This window comes from Biomphalaria glabrata, chromosome 1 (assembly GCF_947242115.1).
Source record: "Biomphalaria glabrata chromosome 1, xgBioGlab47.1, whole genome shotgun sequence".
NCBI lineage: Eukaryota > Metazoa > Mollusca > Gastropoda > Planorbidae > Biomphalaria > Biomphalaria glabrata.
The window spans coordinates 38,052,612-38,068,939 of NC_074711.1; the positions used below are offsets into that span (position 1 = coordinate 38,052,612).

General features: G+C 34.9%; 2 protein-coding genes across 3 annotated transcripts in view; one reads left to right on the plus strand and one right to left on the minus strand.

The window, feature by feature from the left end:
• The window catches only part of LOC106070481 (uncharacterized), a 48,666-nt gene extending 38,205 nt beyond the window's left edge, over positions 1-10,461 (plus strand). Inside the window, exons 13-19 of one of the 2 annotated variants that reach the window (XM_056035344.1) lie at positions 1,058-1,661; positions 1,856-1,957; positions 2,105-2,208; positions 2,487-2,605; positions 4,387-4,572; positions 4,704-4,883; positions 5,838-10,461. In XM_056035344.1, the coding sequence (XP_055891319.1) occupies positions 1,058-1,661; positions 1,856-1,957; positions 2,105-2,208; positions 2,487-2,605; positions 4,387-4,572; positions 4,704-4,883; positions 5,838-8,343 (3,801 nt within the window). In that variant the 3' untranslated portion in view covers positions 8,344-10,461. The remainder of the gene's footprint in view (positions 1-1,057; positions 1,662-1,855; positions 1,958-2,104; positions 2,209-2,486; positions 2,606-4,386; positions 4,573-4,703; positions 4,884-5,837) is intronic. The other variant, XM_056035352.1, reaches the window with a different exon arrangement.
• Positions 10,456-16,010, minus strand: LOC106070483 (dihydropteridine reductase-like). The gene is made up of 6 exons (XM_013230403.2): positions 15,761-16,010; positions 13,407-13,590; positions 12,515-12,655; positions 11,486-11,594; positions 11,198-11,281; positions 10,456-10,942 (listed from the first exon to the last, which is right to left on the minus strand). Exons 1-6 carry the CDS (start codon positions 15,842-15,844, stop codon positions 10,843-10,845), a joined length of 702 nt encoding a protein of 233 aa, XP_013085857.1. The 5' UTR covers positions 15,845-16,010; the 3' UTR covers positions 10,456-10,842.
• Between the last annotated feature and the right edge of the window lie 318 nt (positions 16,011-16,328).

Below are 16,328 nucleotides of genomic sequence, written 5' to 3' on the forward strand. Positions count from 1 at the left end.
TTAGTTCAATACTTTTCAACAGTACAGCAAGTGGTCTTTAAAACAATAATTAGTCACTTCTGAAATATCCATCATATATTTATAGTTAGTGCTGTGTAATTTTGTTGAAGCACTTTAATCTGTCAGGTGTGTGTTGCTACTTTCTGTAAAAACATAACAAGTGTTCAGAGAATGTCTTTTAATAAATGTTTTCATCTTTTTCTGATATATATAAGAGTTTAAGAAATTACAAAAAAAAAAAAAAAACAATATTTGACAAGAGACTTAAATTGCTGCTATTTAGACTATGAATAGTTTAATGGCCATCAAATTAAACTGTCTTTGAAACAAAAATTTTTCACATGTATAGGTTAGACACAAGAGCTAAATAAGCAAGAGTAATGTAACAAGCAGTACTCATTACCTGCAGTTTAACATTGAATAAAAGAGATTTATATTTCCAGTTGAATGTTTCTTCTTTTTTCTTGAGAATTACGTTCAGGAAACGACTAAGTCACAGTGTTATCAGTTTAATCTTAATAGCTCTTGAGAAATGAAAGTTTGGGGAAAATCATTCTGTCATGTTACCTCAGCTATCTCTACATTGGAATAAATCTGACTGATTGTGTCTGATGCAATGAATATAGTCACAAACTCTTTTAGAGTTGTCCAGGATTACAAACATTGAGTTGTAGGATTTAGGCTGAAATGTGCACACACACACACAACACATAAAGCATATTTCCAATTCACTATGGGGTGTGTCAATGTATTGTTTAACTTAAGACTTGATGCTTCAAACAAAGCAATGCTGTATGATGTGTCTTGAGTCCATTACATAAGACTTGTTGCATTCATTTATAACAAAACTATATGTAAATTTATCAGACTTGTCTTTAGTTTTTGATCATCAAATAATCCAAAAAAATAATTACTATTTGTTGATTTTTGGACAGATAATATAAAGCATATATTTTTGTTCTTTAACATATTTACAAATCAATGATGTTCCTTTGATAGATATCTTTAGAATTGAATTTCTTTCCTCAAAACTGAAATTGATCAAATCTTGTTACAGAAGTTTGGAGTACACATTCACATACCAGATCAATTCAGCAAGAAGCTACAGACCAGTGCTCCACAAACTACAGTGCTGACTACAACAGGACTTCCTGTCAATGATAATTTGACCTATAGTTTTGAAGGGGCTCTCAACAACACTGCTCTCGAAAATCTCACTGTCTTTCTGTTGCCATCCTCCAACATGTCCTTCTATGATCACCATGGTCTGGTCAACTCAACCAACACAGACTCTGCAACAGTAGACAGCTCCACCACAGTTTCACCCCTCTTCTCCTTCCCTTGGAGTGCTTCCCAATTAGGGGCCCTGAATATTTCTAGCAAATTTCTCTCCCGGTTTTCTAAGCCCTTAAATTTAACCTCACGGAATTTATTAAGCAGTTGGTCCACAGACTTGAATTTTTCCACCAAGCACTTGTTCCCCTTTGCCAACAATGTGAACAGTCCATCCATCTTTCCTCATGTCGTGTTTAAGGCCAATGTTTATATTATAGTTTACAGAACTGGTAGACTCTTTCCAGTTATTCGTTCAGATTCATCAGATCCAGTGTTTAGAAAGGGACATTGGGTCATTGTGACACCAGTCATTGCTATATCATTAGGTAGGACTCTTCATTGTTATTTCAAAAAATATTGATAGAACTATCTCATGGAATTTTTTATCTGTGTGTATACAAATTTCTTAACCTCTTATCATGCTAGCTACCCTTTATTTGGAACATATTGGACAATTTTATAAAACATATATGTAAACAAATTATTTTTTCACAATTTGCCATAATTTTACTTATCCAAGGAGGAAGCTCCAGAAATTTGTCTCAGCCTGTTGTGATCACTTTTGAAATTAAAGATACAAAGAAACCAATCAAGGCAGCATATTTTGATTTTGATTTTATTGGTGAGTTTCCACAACAATTTCCAGTATGAAATTTAAGTAACTTTCGAGAATTAGAAGAAATGTATGAATATGTAAAGTTTTTTAACGTAGAAAATTAAGAAATTCCAATGGAATGTTGTCACCAACTCAAATGAAATCTCTTTCTAGATGGCTATGGAGGCTGGAGAACTGATGGTTGTGAAATTGTACAGAGAAATGGAACCATCGTTGTTGTACATGTCTATCATCTTTCTAACTTTGCATTACTCCAGGTAAATAGTAGTTGACATATTAGGGACTAAATCTAATTGACATAGGTGTCTTCAATGTATGTTAACCAATAAGAAATTATGTCTCTGCACATTATATACACATGACCACATTTACTTTTTAAGCCTAGACTGTGTCTTCAAATTATAGAAATATAAACATAGCTGAATTGAGAGCTTATTGCTGGTAATTTCAATCTATGTTTTAATATTAAAATATTTCCACAACATTCATTTAGGTCTATAATAAACATTTTTATTGGGGCATTTTTTTTCTTCAGGATCGTTCATTTGCATATAGATTAGCAGCATTTTCCATGGAGCCAGTAATTTATGTAGGCAGTGGTCTATGTATGTTGTGCATGATAGTCATTATCATCTCCTTTATGGCATGCTATAGGTAAGTACTTGCTGTTGGCTACTGGTTACATGGAAATAAACAAGTTATCTAAGCTAGTGATCATGTTTTAATGATTTTTGACTCAGTAAATTCACACTATCAAATGTATGTGTGTGTGGACTAAAATGTCTTTTCAGTTAGAGCTCATGTATTTTGTTCAATCTAGATCTAGAACTGAGTAGCCAAAGATTTTAAAATGTGTGTGTTTAGAGGTAGCATTTGTATTTGTGTATTAGATGGAGAGGTCTATGTATGAAGCAAAGCAACAGTTTTTTATCCTTTGATGAGTTGCAACTAACAAGTCAGACGTTTCAGTGTATATAGATAGAATTGACTACAAAATTTTAATGAGTGTGTCTGTAGATTTATGTATTAAAGGAATGTGTCGCTCAAACTTGTCCTTAATGAGAGAGAAATAACTAATGAAAGAAAGTTCTATACATGTTAGGCTTATGTGTGAAAAGGGTTTCCTCCTGAAATGTTCTGTTTGAAAAAAAAAATCTAACATATTGTTATAAACCTGGTGGTGACACAGATGGGGGTAGTGGTGTGTGTGTAGTCAGCCGACGCAAATCGCCCCAGGCCAGGGCTAGACGAGCGGTCAACAGTGGCGAGCTACGACGGTCAGCCGAGACGAGTGTCAACATGAAGGTTCGAGTAGGATCGGCGTCGTAAACAGAGCTCAGGAGCGTCACGAGAGTTGTAGTCACCTGACCACCCAGAAATGTCGAGCGGTGTTCTGTCCGGTTCTAGAAGGCCAGTATAGGGACCCTATATAAGAGCGGAGGTGTCGCAGTCAAGACGGTTGAGAAAAGGTGCTCAATACAGCACGGTTCATGACAGAAGGTTCACGACAGGGGTTCAGAACAGGGTCGACTACAGCACAGTTCAACGGTGTGGTTCTGTATGGAGCATTATGACGGTTCAGTGCGGAGTACTGTCAAGTACAGTTGAGACGTCTGGCGTCTTGATCTTGGTCTGCGATTGAGTCTGACACAATGAGCCTAGTGTGTGAAGTCAGTCCTGAACTGTTGAACCCAGTGCAAGCCTGGAACGAGACAGAGAGGCCAGTGCAAGAATTGATACGGCGGTACGGTGTTATCGGAGAGATATTTGTACAGTGTACGTGTTGCCAATAGTACAGTATTGGCTGTTATTTATTCAACTATTAAAGTGTTACGTTACTTTGGAGCCTGGAGTTGTCAAGTTCTTTAAGTTGGTGGTGTATGGTGCAGTTTGCAGAGAGCCAGGATAGCGAGATTCGTAACAATATTTTATCCTTAAGAGCTTTAAGTGATAGCCCTGTGTGTGCGTGTGTGTGTGTGTGAGAAAAGGATATTGAGGAGGCTAAACTTTTTTTTTTTTTTTTTTACGGTTTTAATTAATAAACTAAAAAAAAGTGAAGCTTAAAATTTGGAAGTAGTATTGCCTCTCAGATTGTTCCCTGGCAGGCGACATAGGTAAGATATTTTATCCTAATCATCTAAAACAGGCTAAAGTAGAGTGTGTGTGTAAGGGGGAAGAATTAAATGGTAGAAGAGGGTGTCCCTTTTAGACTGATAATGGAAGGAGCAAAGCAGAGGTGTTTCATCTTTAAGGGCTACTAGAAGTCAGCAGCCAAAAAAAATGGGGGGGGGGGGGGGGGGTTGTTAAAATACAGCCATCCCTTTGGAGGATGTGAAATAAAAAAGGTTTCTTTTCTTAAGTAATAACATAAATCAACTTTTAAACATTGTGAAGCAAAGTAGTAAATGTATTTTTTTGTGGGTGCTTTTCTACAGCTCTATTGGAATTCCCAAGAAAATCAAACATGCGGTTGTGAATATATGTATCAGTACACTGTTAATGATGGCAGCATTCATATTTGGAATAAATCGCACAGACTTTGAATTGCCCTGTCAAATAGCAGGCATTTGTATTCATTATCTGACACTATGTACTGTTTTTTGGATTACAATTACATCAAAGTATGTATACTACTTTAGTTTCTTCTTACATGTCACAGCTAACCTATTTATTAGTATTATTATTATTATAGTTGAATTCATAGTCTTAACTTGTATTAATTTTGCTTCTTTTTATTGTATTCATCTTACAGCATCATTTATAAAAAGTTCATCAAAGTAAATAAACCTGCTGAACCTCCACCAGAGCTTGGACCTATGCCGTTGCCTCCTAAACCAATCTTACAGTTTTATTTTGTGGGTTATGGTGTGCCCCTGATCATATGTGGTATCACAGCAGCAGTCAACCTTAATTTTTATACTGGACACAAATAGTGAGTTCTTAGTTGCTTAAAATCAAAGTTAAAGTTTCTAAGGGAAAAAAAAGTATTTCATAATAGAAGAACTTAACACTAATGATTTGCACTTTCAGGAGCAAATTTAAGTTTAACTACTAATTCAATTTACACTGTCAAGATTCTTACTGCTATTCATTCGTTATATGGGAAATAACAGTTAAAATCAAATCATCTGTAAGTCAATCACTTAGCCTAAGTGAGGCTGTTGGACATAGGAACAGGATTAGGATAAAATGATAGTATCTATTGAGAAATGCAAGTTGAATTTTTATTGAACCATTTTGTCAAAACAATCATTTGGTACCTCTGTAGTCAAAATGTTGAATCTGTTAAAAACCAAGAATATGTGTATGCAATATTTTGTTTCACTGCTTTAATGTTTCTTTCAGATTAACATTAGAATAACAGAAAGAAATCTTAATATAAATGTTTTGGTAAATATTCATTATAATGAATATATATAAGTTTGTCCATCAAGATTCGATCATGACCACTTTTGTCATCCAGGGGGCTGAGGGCTTTATACTGGGGTTTCGTGTCTCCTCATGTGGCTGATGAGACCTATGTGAGCCTGGAATGTTCAGTTGCACACTGGGCCGGTTATTCCTGCTGGAGCTAGTGTCATTGGCCTTGCTTTTCTTCTCTGGCGCTTTTCTTCTGCTAGCGCTGTTCTTTTTCCTCAGCTATTTGTGCGCCATTTTTCACAGCCATGATGCTCTGTCTTGTGCTTCTGTCTCCCCAGTGGCTTGGTTTATGCTGAACCCTTTCAAAGAAGCTTTGAGGGTGTCCCTAAACGCTTTAGGAACGCTTTATAATGAATAGACAATGAAAGATGATACAATATTCCACACAAAAAAATATTTTATATGAAAATGAAATGCTCAGATGTGATTTCCCTTTTAATTAATATTTCATATATTTTATTTACAGCTGTTTCCTTGAGTGGGAGCCGAGTCTTGGTGCCTTCTATGCCCCAGTGGCTTTGCTGGTGGCATGGAACCTGGTTCTATTTATGAGAATCTCCTGTGTGGTCAGGGTGAACTCTGAAACTGATAGTGAGGCAGCTAATGAAAGTGAGAACGAGATTCACACCAATGAGATCGAGCTGGTCCCCTCACAGCCAGACACTGTCATCACCACCAGTCGCAGCAATCACACCCATCATGTCAATAACAACATCACCAGCAGCAATGGTGGGGGCTACCGTAGGAGGTTTAGCAGGGCTAGTAACGATGAGGATGAAGAGGAGGAAGATGCTGTATCAGTGACAAGCATCCCTGATCAAGAGCGCCGCCCAATCACACAGTTGAGGTCACTGGTGGCCATTCTGTTCCTCTTCATTGTTATGTGGATGAGTGGTGCCCTGGCTACTGCCAAGCCGTTTCACCTTATCATCCCTTTCCAAGAAATCATCTTCAGTTACATTTATGGGCTTATGAGCACCCTGTTTGGCATATTTATGATAGTCTATTTCATTGTCACAAGAAATGATACAAGAATGAGCTGGAAACGAGTGGCTGGCTGTGTCCCGCCAGAACCTGTAACCACTGAAATGGAAGTCACTGAAACAACCACTGAGCCCGCTCCTCCGCCCCCTCCAGTTCAGCCCCAGGCAAATGGCAGCATCATCAAATCAAACAGCAACACTAACCTCTCTGTGTATTCACAAAAATCTTCAAATCTAACAAAAGCATATAACATGAAAAACAACAGCAAACAATCCAACATCAACCTTATCATACCCAACTCATCTGAGATCTCATTTGGCTCAGCCCAAGAAGGTTTTCCCAATTTTTACAACCCCAGACAGAATGGGGCAGCCAAGAAGTTCTGGCAGAAAAATCGCCATCATAGCAAGGTTATGAATAAAGATGTGAACAGGGATCTCAACAGTAGTCTGACAGACAACAATTCTGCTACTGAGACCAGTCAGGGTCACTTAAGTCATGGCACAAGCAGTGATGCCAACACTCATCTCAGTATTGAGATACAGTTTCAAACTAAGAACAATCCAGCCCCCAAGACTGGCTCATTTTCTAGCTCTCGAGAAATTCCTGTTCACATTAACAACCCCAACATCACCAACACCCAGAACATTCTTGGTTCCTCCTGTGGTGCTATATCCATTGAGCATAATAATCAAGTGTCTGGGGTAAGGACATCCAGTCCAGACATGGAGCACAATAGCTCTTCTGCTTTTCGCCAATCTAACTCTGTTGAATCCAATTCAAATCTACCTCAGCACCAGCGCTCTCCAAGTGCTGGCTCTATAGGCGCTGGAGTCCACCCTAGTGCATTTACCCCTGTGCAACCTCGCAACAATAACACCTTACCTCGCCATGGAAAGAACCTCGATGAGGAAACTGTAGCTGTGAAACAAGGGGATAAGGAAAGTTCTATGCAAAGAAATCAGTTGAGTGGCACCAACACCCTGATGGAAAGACAGGCAGGTGATGTTCCTCAGAGGCCAGTCAACCCTGGTGTAGCATGGAACCCCTTTTACAATTTACCTCCCTTGCCTAGTCATCCGGCCACATACTCATTTACACCCCCTCCCTCTATCCATCCACAGCAGCAGCATTACCCATTTGATTACAGTGTGTACCCATCATCAGGTCCTATGAATACTCATCTCTTGAATGCAAGTCAAGCTGCTGTTTCTAGTTCCAACAGTCTATCTCCTACATCATTTAACCAGCAATCCAGCCATCCTCAGCCTCCATTTAACATCCCACCATCTCCTTATTTTGTCCAAGCTCAAGGCCGCCAAGTCAAGTCCATGAGCCCAGGATCTAGCAGCTCGCAGTCTAATAAAAAATGTCACAGTAGTGCCAATGGATGGCGCCCCCTTTCAGGAGGAGACAGCTCTGACAGTAGCAGACCACGACAGAAGCGTGCACAGGTTGGAGGCAGCCCTGGCCGCACTGTTACTTATGCCCCTTGTAGTCCTGTTATGTCCGACAGCCAGGCTTATAATTCTAACTGTAAAGATCAAAATCAAAACAATCAGCAGAACATGAAGAAGGCAAGGTCAGTGGATTCTGATCACCACTCAGATCCAACACATAGGAAGAAACACAGCAGGGCTGACCGAATGGCCAAGAATAAGCTCACCAACAAGCAGAGGTCACTCGGCTGGGATGAGCAGTTCAAAGATCGTCCGGCCAAAATTAACTATGTCTATGTCAACCACATGTACAGAGATAAAGTCATGCACAAGCTCATCAAGCAGGCCAGTGAGAGCGACGACCTGGCCAGCAAAGCTTTCTGGCTGCCACGTTCGGCTAGTGAGTATGAACGCCTGACCCAAAAAGGTTTCTGTAACATGACAGATGACTCCAGCACAAGCTCTGATGATGATGACAGTTTAGATGATAACGTATGGATACGGCAGAGCTCTGGCTCAGACTTTCATAAAAAGGAAACCAGCGTTTGAAGTTACTGTCTTATGGAAATGTTTCCATCTATAAATCGGTGTGCTATTTCTTAAAAAACATTTTTAGGCTCATCAAAGGAAATTTATTTATACCATCAATGTATAAGTACAAACAGTTGTACGGGTTTTCGATGATTGATATATTATAAAAGAAAGGCCAGGGACAAGAGAGGATTGTATTATGCTAGTTTTGACTAAGTTAACATTATTTTATTTTAAGTGTTCAAACATTTTTGAAATGTGTAAATTGCATGTAAAATAATGTATATAATAGGCTAATGTATATTTCTCTACAAGCTAGTAAAGAATATTAGCTCCCTCATACAATTATAATTATTTAAAGTATGAACAAAAGATTATTTTAAAAATATAATGCTTCCATAAGAGTGGTCATGTTTTTCCATATTACTGATATGTATCACTTCTTTTGTAAAACGCTCTTAGATTTTATATTTAGATTTTCTTTTTTGATCAACCAGATAGATTGATTGCATTAAAAGTGTAAATATAATTGCTTTGGACATTTGTTTTTTGAAGAGTCCTGAATGTAACCTATTTTTGAAACCAGTTAAAAACTTGGAATGCACTTAAAAACCTTTATTGGTATAAAACTTAGTATATTATCTTCAATTATGTGTACATAACTTTTTAAAGCAGTTAGTGTTACAACAGACATTAATTTTGTGTATATGTGTACATTTTTATTCTAGTTTACCATTGACTGACAGATTTTTTTAGTACTGGTAATTATTTTTATCTGCAATTTTAATTTGTCTAGGTTTTTTAGTACCTTTTTTTCTCTTAGTTGTCTTTTTGTATTACCTTATATACGTTTATGTATTTGTAAAACAGTGCTAGCTCTATGAAAAATGCAACTTACCTGTTTTGTTGGTGTATTGTGTACAAATAATGTTCATTTTCTGCTAAATATATACAAACTTTCTGGTGAAGTCAGTATTGATGTCAGCTTAGAATTATTTAATACAGTATAGTTAACTAAAGAGCTTTGCACTGATTTTTGCATTCTCACATATAACGGTTGTGCTACTGTGTATTTTAAACGTTTATTCATGTCATGTGCATAGTCCTTCAAAAGAATGTCTTAAATAGTGTGTGTGTGTATTTACATAAATGCATTAAAGCTTAATGCACAGTGCACACATTTTTTTGACATTATTCTCTTACTACGGGTGAAAACAAATCTATAACATGTAAAGTATGTCTCAGACAAAACAATATTATATCATTTGCTTGTGCAATATGTATTTCTCTTGAATTAGCAGGACAGAATCTTAACAAGGTTGTTGAAACTTTTTTCATCTACTCACATCACTATGTAGAGAACACGAAAAGACCAATTTTTTTTTTTATTTATTTACTTTTGTTTCAAAGTAAGCATTGATGTAACTAATTTTTATAGTGTAAGATGTTTTATTTTATTTTTACTTAACATACACATTTATTTTCTTTTTACTTTCTAACAACGAATTGCTGTTACTTTTTTTTTTATAAAGTTATTTATACGCAAATGTTGTGAAAGTTGTCTATTGTAAGGGCAAGTTTTGTACAAATCGATTACATTTTTTTTTTACTAATATTTTAGATCTCTTTTTTTCCTATTAATGAGCGCTGATATTTCTCTGCTTTTAGTTGAATGATCTTGTGGCATTTTTTTTTAATGTCCAAAATATTGATGCTGTTTTTTTTTTTGAGCAAGAATAGCTATAGCTATTAATTGTCTTAAGTTTGTACATTTTAAGAGTTTTACTGTACAGTTAATTTTGTTTAAACCAGGGTTATATACTCCACATCCCTTTCCCATCCAAAGAGGCAACTAAATTGGTTCCTTTTTTTTTTTTTTCATCTTTTTACTATGGAGCCCCCCAAATGTCAAAATTATCACTAGTTAAGTGGAGGAAAATAGTGTTGGTCATTCAAAAGTGTATATATCACAAATATTGGTGACCTGTCCATTACATCAGGACATGCCTTGTGATTCACACATTTGTAATTTCAATCCCTATTTATGTGTTAGCTTCTAACTATGCCTAATCATTTTTTTTGGCCAGAATGTAAAGTAACATCTACAAATATTTAAATAAATCAATGATATATGTATATAGTCTTTTGAGTTTTATTGTATGCATTCAACAAAAGAGTATTGCAACATAGAATTGCTAAAAAGATAACATCCAAATAAATACATGTATATACCTCAACCAAGTTATACAATAATATAATGAAATGCTATATAAACCTACTTAAAGGTTTCAGAATTAGAATCTAAAGCATTTTTATTTTAACTACACACTAATATGATCTTTACAGTTAAAAAAATAATAACAACAATGAAATATCATCAGTATATCTACAAATCCAATCCAATAAAAAATCTTCTAATTGCTGACATTATTTGATTAGTTGCTGACTACATCTAACTAATCATTTGATGATTATTTTTCTAATTCAAGCTTGTAGGAATGTTTTTTCTATTTCATGTTAAGCCAACACAACATCAGTTTTATTGTCCTTAGTAATCAGCTGGACTAAACTTCCAGAAGGTGGACGGTCTTTCTCATTGAGCCATTTGTAGAACAGTCTAGAATGATAATAATAAATGTATTCTAGTTGCTAAAGCAGAACATTTACTAAGAATATCGTAAAAGGAAAAGGCAAAATGATTTGGTCTTTCTCACTGAGTCATTTGTACATGAATATCAAAAGATTTGATAGGATATTTTGGGTTTTTGGCACATCGGCACAATTGAGGCCATGTTGGGCCCCGTCTATCGAAAGAAAATTATAGAAAGATGATGGGGTGGGCAAAAAAAAGCCATACTTAGAGAGGACTTACTCTGAGACAAACTCCAGTGATGTCCAAGTTGAAAAGTCTGCTGATGACATCCATTTTCTGTTCATAGGAGTGTCTAATGTAACGCTGCAAACATTATATAAAATACGAAGAAAATGTATGAAAACGTTATAGAAAATGTAGGGTGTTACATAGGAGTGTCTAATGTAACGCTGCAAAAATTATATAAAATACGAAGAAAATATATGAAAACGTTTTATAAAATGTAGGGTGTTACAATATTCAGTACAGTGAATAATATGTAAATGACTGTAAAATGAGAAGACTTACGGTAAAGTAGCTAGAACAGTAACTTGTGCAGGAAGGCCACTGTTTTCTCCAGCTAGACTTTTGGTTAACTGGTGCACAGCTGCTTTGGCCATGCCATAACCTATCATTCCTGGAGTACCAAAATAATAAGTTTTGTATTAGGAATAGATCAATGTACATTTTAAAATAGAGTCAATAGCACTTTTTTTTTTTGTCATTGACCTTCGGATATTGATGTAATATATTATGAATATGTGTATGTGTCAGGCAATGTTGTAGACTTGGACTGTTTTATTGATCTAAGTTAGAAATTAAAACAACATTTAAAACAAAAACAATCATATTTTGGACATACACAATTAATAGTAGCAAAACATAGGCATACACCTGTTTTGGACATTGTGATGTTAAGTCTTTAATATTTGAATAAAGTTAAAACTCAAAACTTCTTTGTTGATCGTAAATTGGAAATGTGTTATGATTACATAGACTTTTTTTTCAATTAAAAAACAAGAACCTTCCAGAGAAAACCAACTACAAAATAGACAAACAGGATTCATTGAGCAATTACCACATACACACACAGTGAATGTGCAACTTAAAGAAAGAGTAAGGATCAAATGAGTTAATTTTTTTAAATATTTTTTTTTTCATTCAGTTCTTGACTTACTGGTCATAAAGTTTAATGTTGAGATTATAGGATATAGTTCAGGTGGATTGTGTGGAAATTTTTTCAATTCATCTTGAATGAATAAAGAAAACAAATTTCAGTCAAAATAATTTTGTCAGTCCAAGGTGGTAAGTAAAGAGTAACAATACAGGCCTGTGAGAATTTTCTTTGCAAATAGTAAGGTCTAATTGTGAAACACCATGAGTTCAATGTTGGGCTTGGGCACAAGCCTTATTTCTGATTGTTACATTGTTTGAGTTTCAAGATTCAGCATTAACATATGCTGCAAGTAACTGGGAATTCCTAGGCATAAAATGTTTCTATTTAACTGAGTTGCACATGCATTCAACTCTTAACATAACAATGATCAGGGATATTACCTGGTGTTCCTTGCAATGCTGCCAGTGCTCCAGGGAGAGTGACTAAACCACCTTCTTTCAAAAACTTGGAAGCAAGACTGGCAGTAATGACTGAAGGCCACACTGACTGTTTCCACATGGCTTCTGCTGGCTCCACTAGTTCTGTTGAACATGAGTTGAAATCAACAACTGTACATAAAATTACTATTGCTTTATAATATAGATTTGCTAACAAACGAATACAATTACAAATGGTCTCAGCTATTTCAAAGTTGAATAAAAAAAAAAAAGCAGAGCACTTGAAGTCGACTCAAGTTCACCAGATACCAATTGTTTTTAGAATGTTTTATATCCAGTACAGTGCCTTTAATTTCCCTACTGAGGCTAGATACCCATTAGGAATTGAGTAAACTTAGGAATTGAGCCCAGGCCTTCTGTAAATGTTTTAGTCGCTTTGACAAACTTTGAAGCTGAGACCTTTGGAATCTTTATCAACCATCCTATCCCTAGTTAGGGGAAAAAAGTTAATGTTATGTAAATTGTATGGACAAAAGAGACAACTATTTCTACAATTTTTTTTTAGTTCAACTTTATTGGTTGAAATACGACAAGACAGAAGAGCACTTATAATTTTGACTTATTTTAGCTGAAGTGTTAAGTTTAATGTTAACTTGTTTCTGAAAGTTAGCTTAATTTGAGACAAAATTTATTTGCCTAGAATCGATTACAGTCAGCAATTTGATATCACGCTAAAAAGCATTACATATAACCTTCTTTATACTTGCAAAAAAAAATTCAAATACACATAGCTACATAGGCCATAGAACATCCTCATATCCTGAGTAAAAATACTTTCTTAAATTAGGATCCTGAATTTATTCCATTAGCTTTTTTATTTTTACTTAAAACTCACTTTTTGCATTACCACCTGCCCATCCACCAGCAACACACAAAATAGCATCAAGCTTCTTGTCACCAAGCAGCTGTGTGATCTGTGCTGTAACGTTAGCCTCTTGTACAGGCATTGGGTCATCTGGCTTGACCAAAACATTGGCGTCTGCTTCATCATTGCCACTCAAATCAATAGACCCAACCCACTGTTTGAAGTAAAAAACAGATTGAAATAGATTTACTGTAAAAAAAAAATTCTAATAGTTATAGCCTATATTATTATAATGGTGATACATGAAGAGACAGAAGAAATAGTATGGACACAGGTGACACTTTCCATGCTTAACATTATTTTTCAATGTACTGTAATTTGTATACTATAAATTGTAAAGACAAAAAATAAAAGAAAGAAAAAAAGATTTATTGCTGCAGGGGTGAACATCTGTATAGAAAATACCAAGTGTGTCAGAGATACTGAAACATTTACAGAAGGTTTAGGCTCAATTCCTTAAGTTTACTCAATTCCAGATGGGAATGTAGTCTCAGTAGGGAAAGTAAAGGCACACGATTGCTGTACTGTATATAAAACACTCTAAAAACATGGTCAGCAGGGTGACCTATATTTTTGTTTTGTAAAGACACATGCAGAAAAGATCACAAGATAAGCTGGTTGGAAACTGTCAATTAGTGGACAAAGTTGATTTATAATACACTAATCAGACTAAATAAATATGCAGGCAGCCTTTGAGTGGAAGGAGTGGAGAGCATTGGTTGCAAGGCAAGCATTGTCAGAGCATTGCCAAAAGGAAAGATTATGGCAGAAGTGAAATAAGCCTAAGACAAATCACCAAATGTGCTTTTTTTTTTTAGCCTTAAATGTATTGATCTATATAATCTACTAATCTAGTTTAAATCTACTTTTCTAGATCTAAAATATTTTAATTTTGACATTTAAATCAACACTAACAAGTGAAATTACCCATAGACAATAGTTCTAGAAATAAGATTAAAAATAATCATAAATACTAATACTGTAACAGTATTAGTAGTAGGGCCTACTATTTCTAATAGTCTCATTCTATTGATTATTTGATAGAGTTGATAACTCCTTAATAAGATACAGAAAGGACTAATACTAGTAATAGTTTTAAGAGGGTAGCAGATCAATGGTTCTCAAACTTTTTTTTACCCTGGGACCCCTTTATTTAATCAAAACTTGCTCACAAACCTCTAGGTGTGAAAGCTACATAAATATTTATATATATATATATATATATTATATAAATTATAAATATGTAAAAAAAACAAAAAAAAAACACCATTTTGTTGAAGGAGTGTTTATTGAAATTATAAATTTTGTTCGAATTAAAAGTTTAAAAAATTAATGACTTGAATGAGGTTGATGAGATTTTATTGAGTGTATTTATATCACACTCAATGTTAAAATGCATATATATCTCTGAGAACTGATTTCAAGTCATTTTTAATTTTTTTTTATGAGGTTTATAAATGCACTGAATCCACATTCTACCTAATAGGAAAACAGAATAGCAGTCAGCAGCTTCTGTTTAATAACTCATAACTCAGGATGTATAGCTGGAATCTGTTTTTGTAACCAAAATTTGTAGTCTTCTTGTTCAAACATGGGTTTAAGTACCTCATTTGTGGATATTTTAATAAGCTACTCCTGTATTGATATGGATTCATCTGTGACTGGATTAGAGTTTGTCCACATGCAAAAAAGGTTTAACACCCAGAAAAGAATATCCAACAGACGCAAAATGGAGCCCTGAGATTTATAACAAAGAATATTCACATTTGATTAGAGTGATTAGAATAACACAATTAGTAAAACCACTAATGAATAAATTTGGAGACACTTGAGGACAGAAGAAAAATGAGTAAAGTAGCCATAATAGATAAAACACTGAAACATAATTTACAAATACAAAATCTAGATTCTAATAAAATACTCAGAAAGACACAAAGATAAATGGCAAATTTCTTTTTTCATTTGAGACATATGCTATGACAAATTCGTGATAGCGCATGACCTGAATCAGCTGAGAAAACCATGACTGGCATGACTTAGACTTAGATTTTCTATAAAGTCACCGATTAACATGCATGACTAGAATAGATGTAGATGAAATGTGTAGACTCTAATTCTATGCGTAGGCCATATAATATAAGACAACAAGATAATGATATCTAGATTCTATACTCATATTGAAATTCATAATATTAATATATAGTATAATTATATAGATCTAGATAGATAAAAAAAATAGATCTAGACTCTAGAATCGATGTAATTTATTTCTAGATAGATAATAAGTTTAAATAAGTTTTAGTTTATTATTCAAGCACACATACATAGCTCTTGTTTTTTAAATATTTAACAACAGAGCAGCCCAATGCTCCTTTGCCTCCATAAACAAGTACTCTTCCTTGCGCCATAGTTAATATCTAGTCTAGAATACTAGTTAGACGGTCAGCAACGTAGACCAGGTAAAGAGAAAACAAAATGGTCTTGGACCTATAAATATAGGTTATAATTAATGCATTTTTGTGGACTCATATCGGCCACTGGTGAAAAAGAGTTTGGCAAGCATTGGGGGCTACACTATGTTGCCAACTTAGATCTAGACCTAGAACCTAGATCTAAGTTTTTTTTTAGTTATCACCTGACTAAAGAAAACTTCAAACTCCGCTACATTATAAAGTCTATTTACCATCATGTAAAGCGTACGCTTTATTATGTATCTTTAACTAATACGGCATTGAATGCTTTATGACTTTATGAGAGAAGGGTGTGGGATGCACGTGAAAGAAAACACAATATTTTAAAAGCAAAAGAATCGGATTAAAAATACTGGACCTTACGTTGTGTGGAAGCACAAAATTAAACTAGGATCTAGATTTATTTTAAAACACTAAAAGT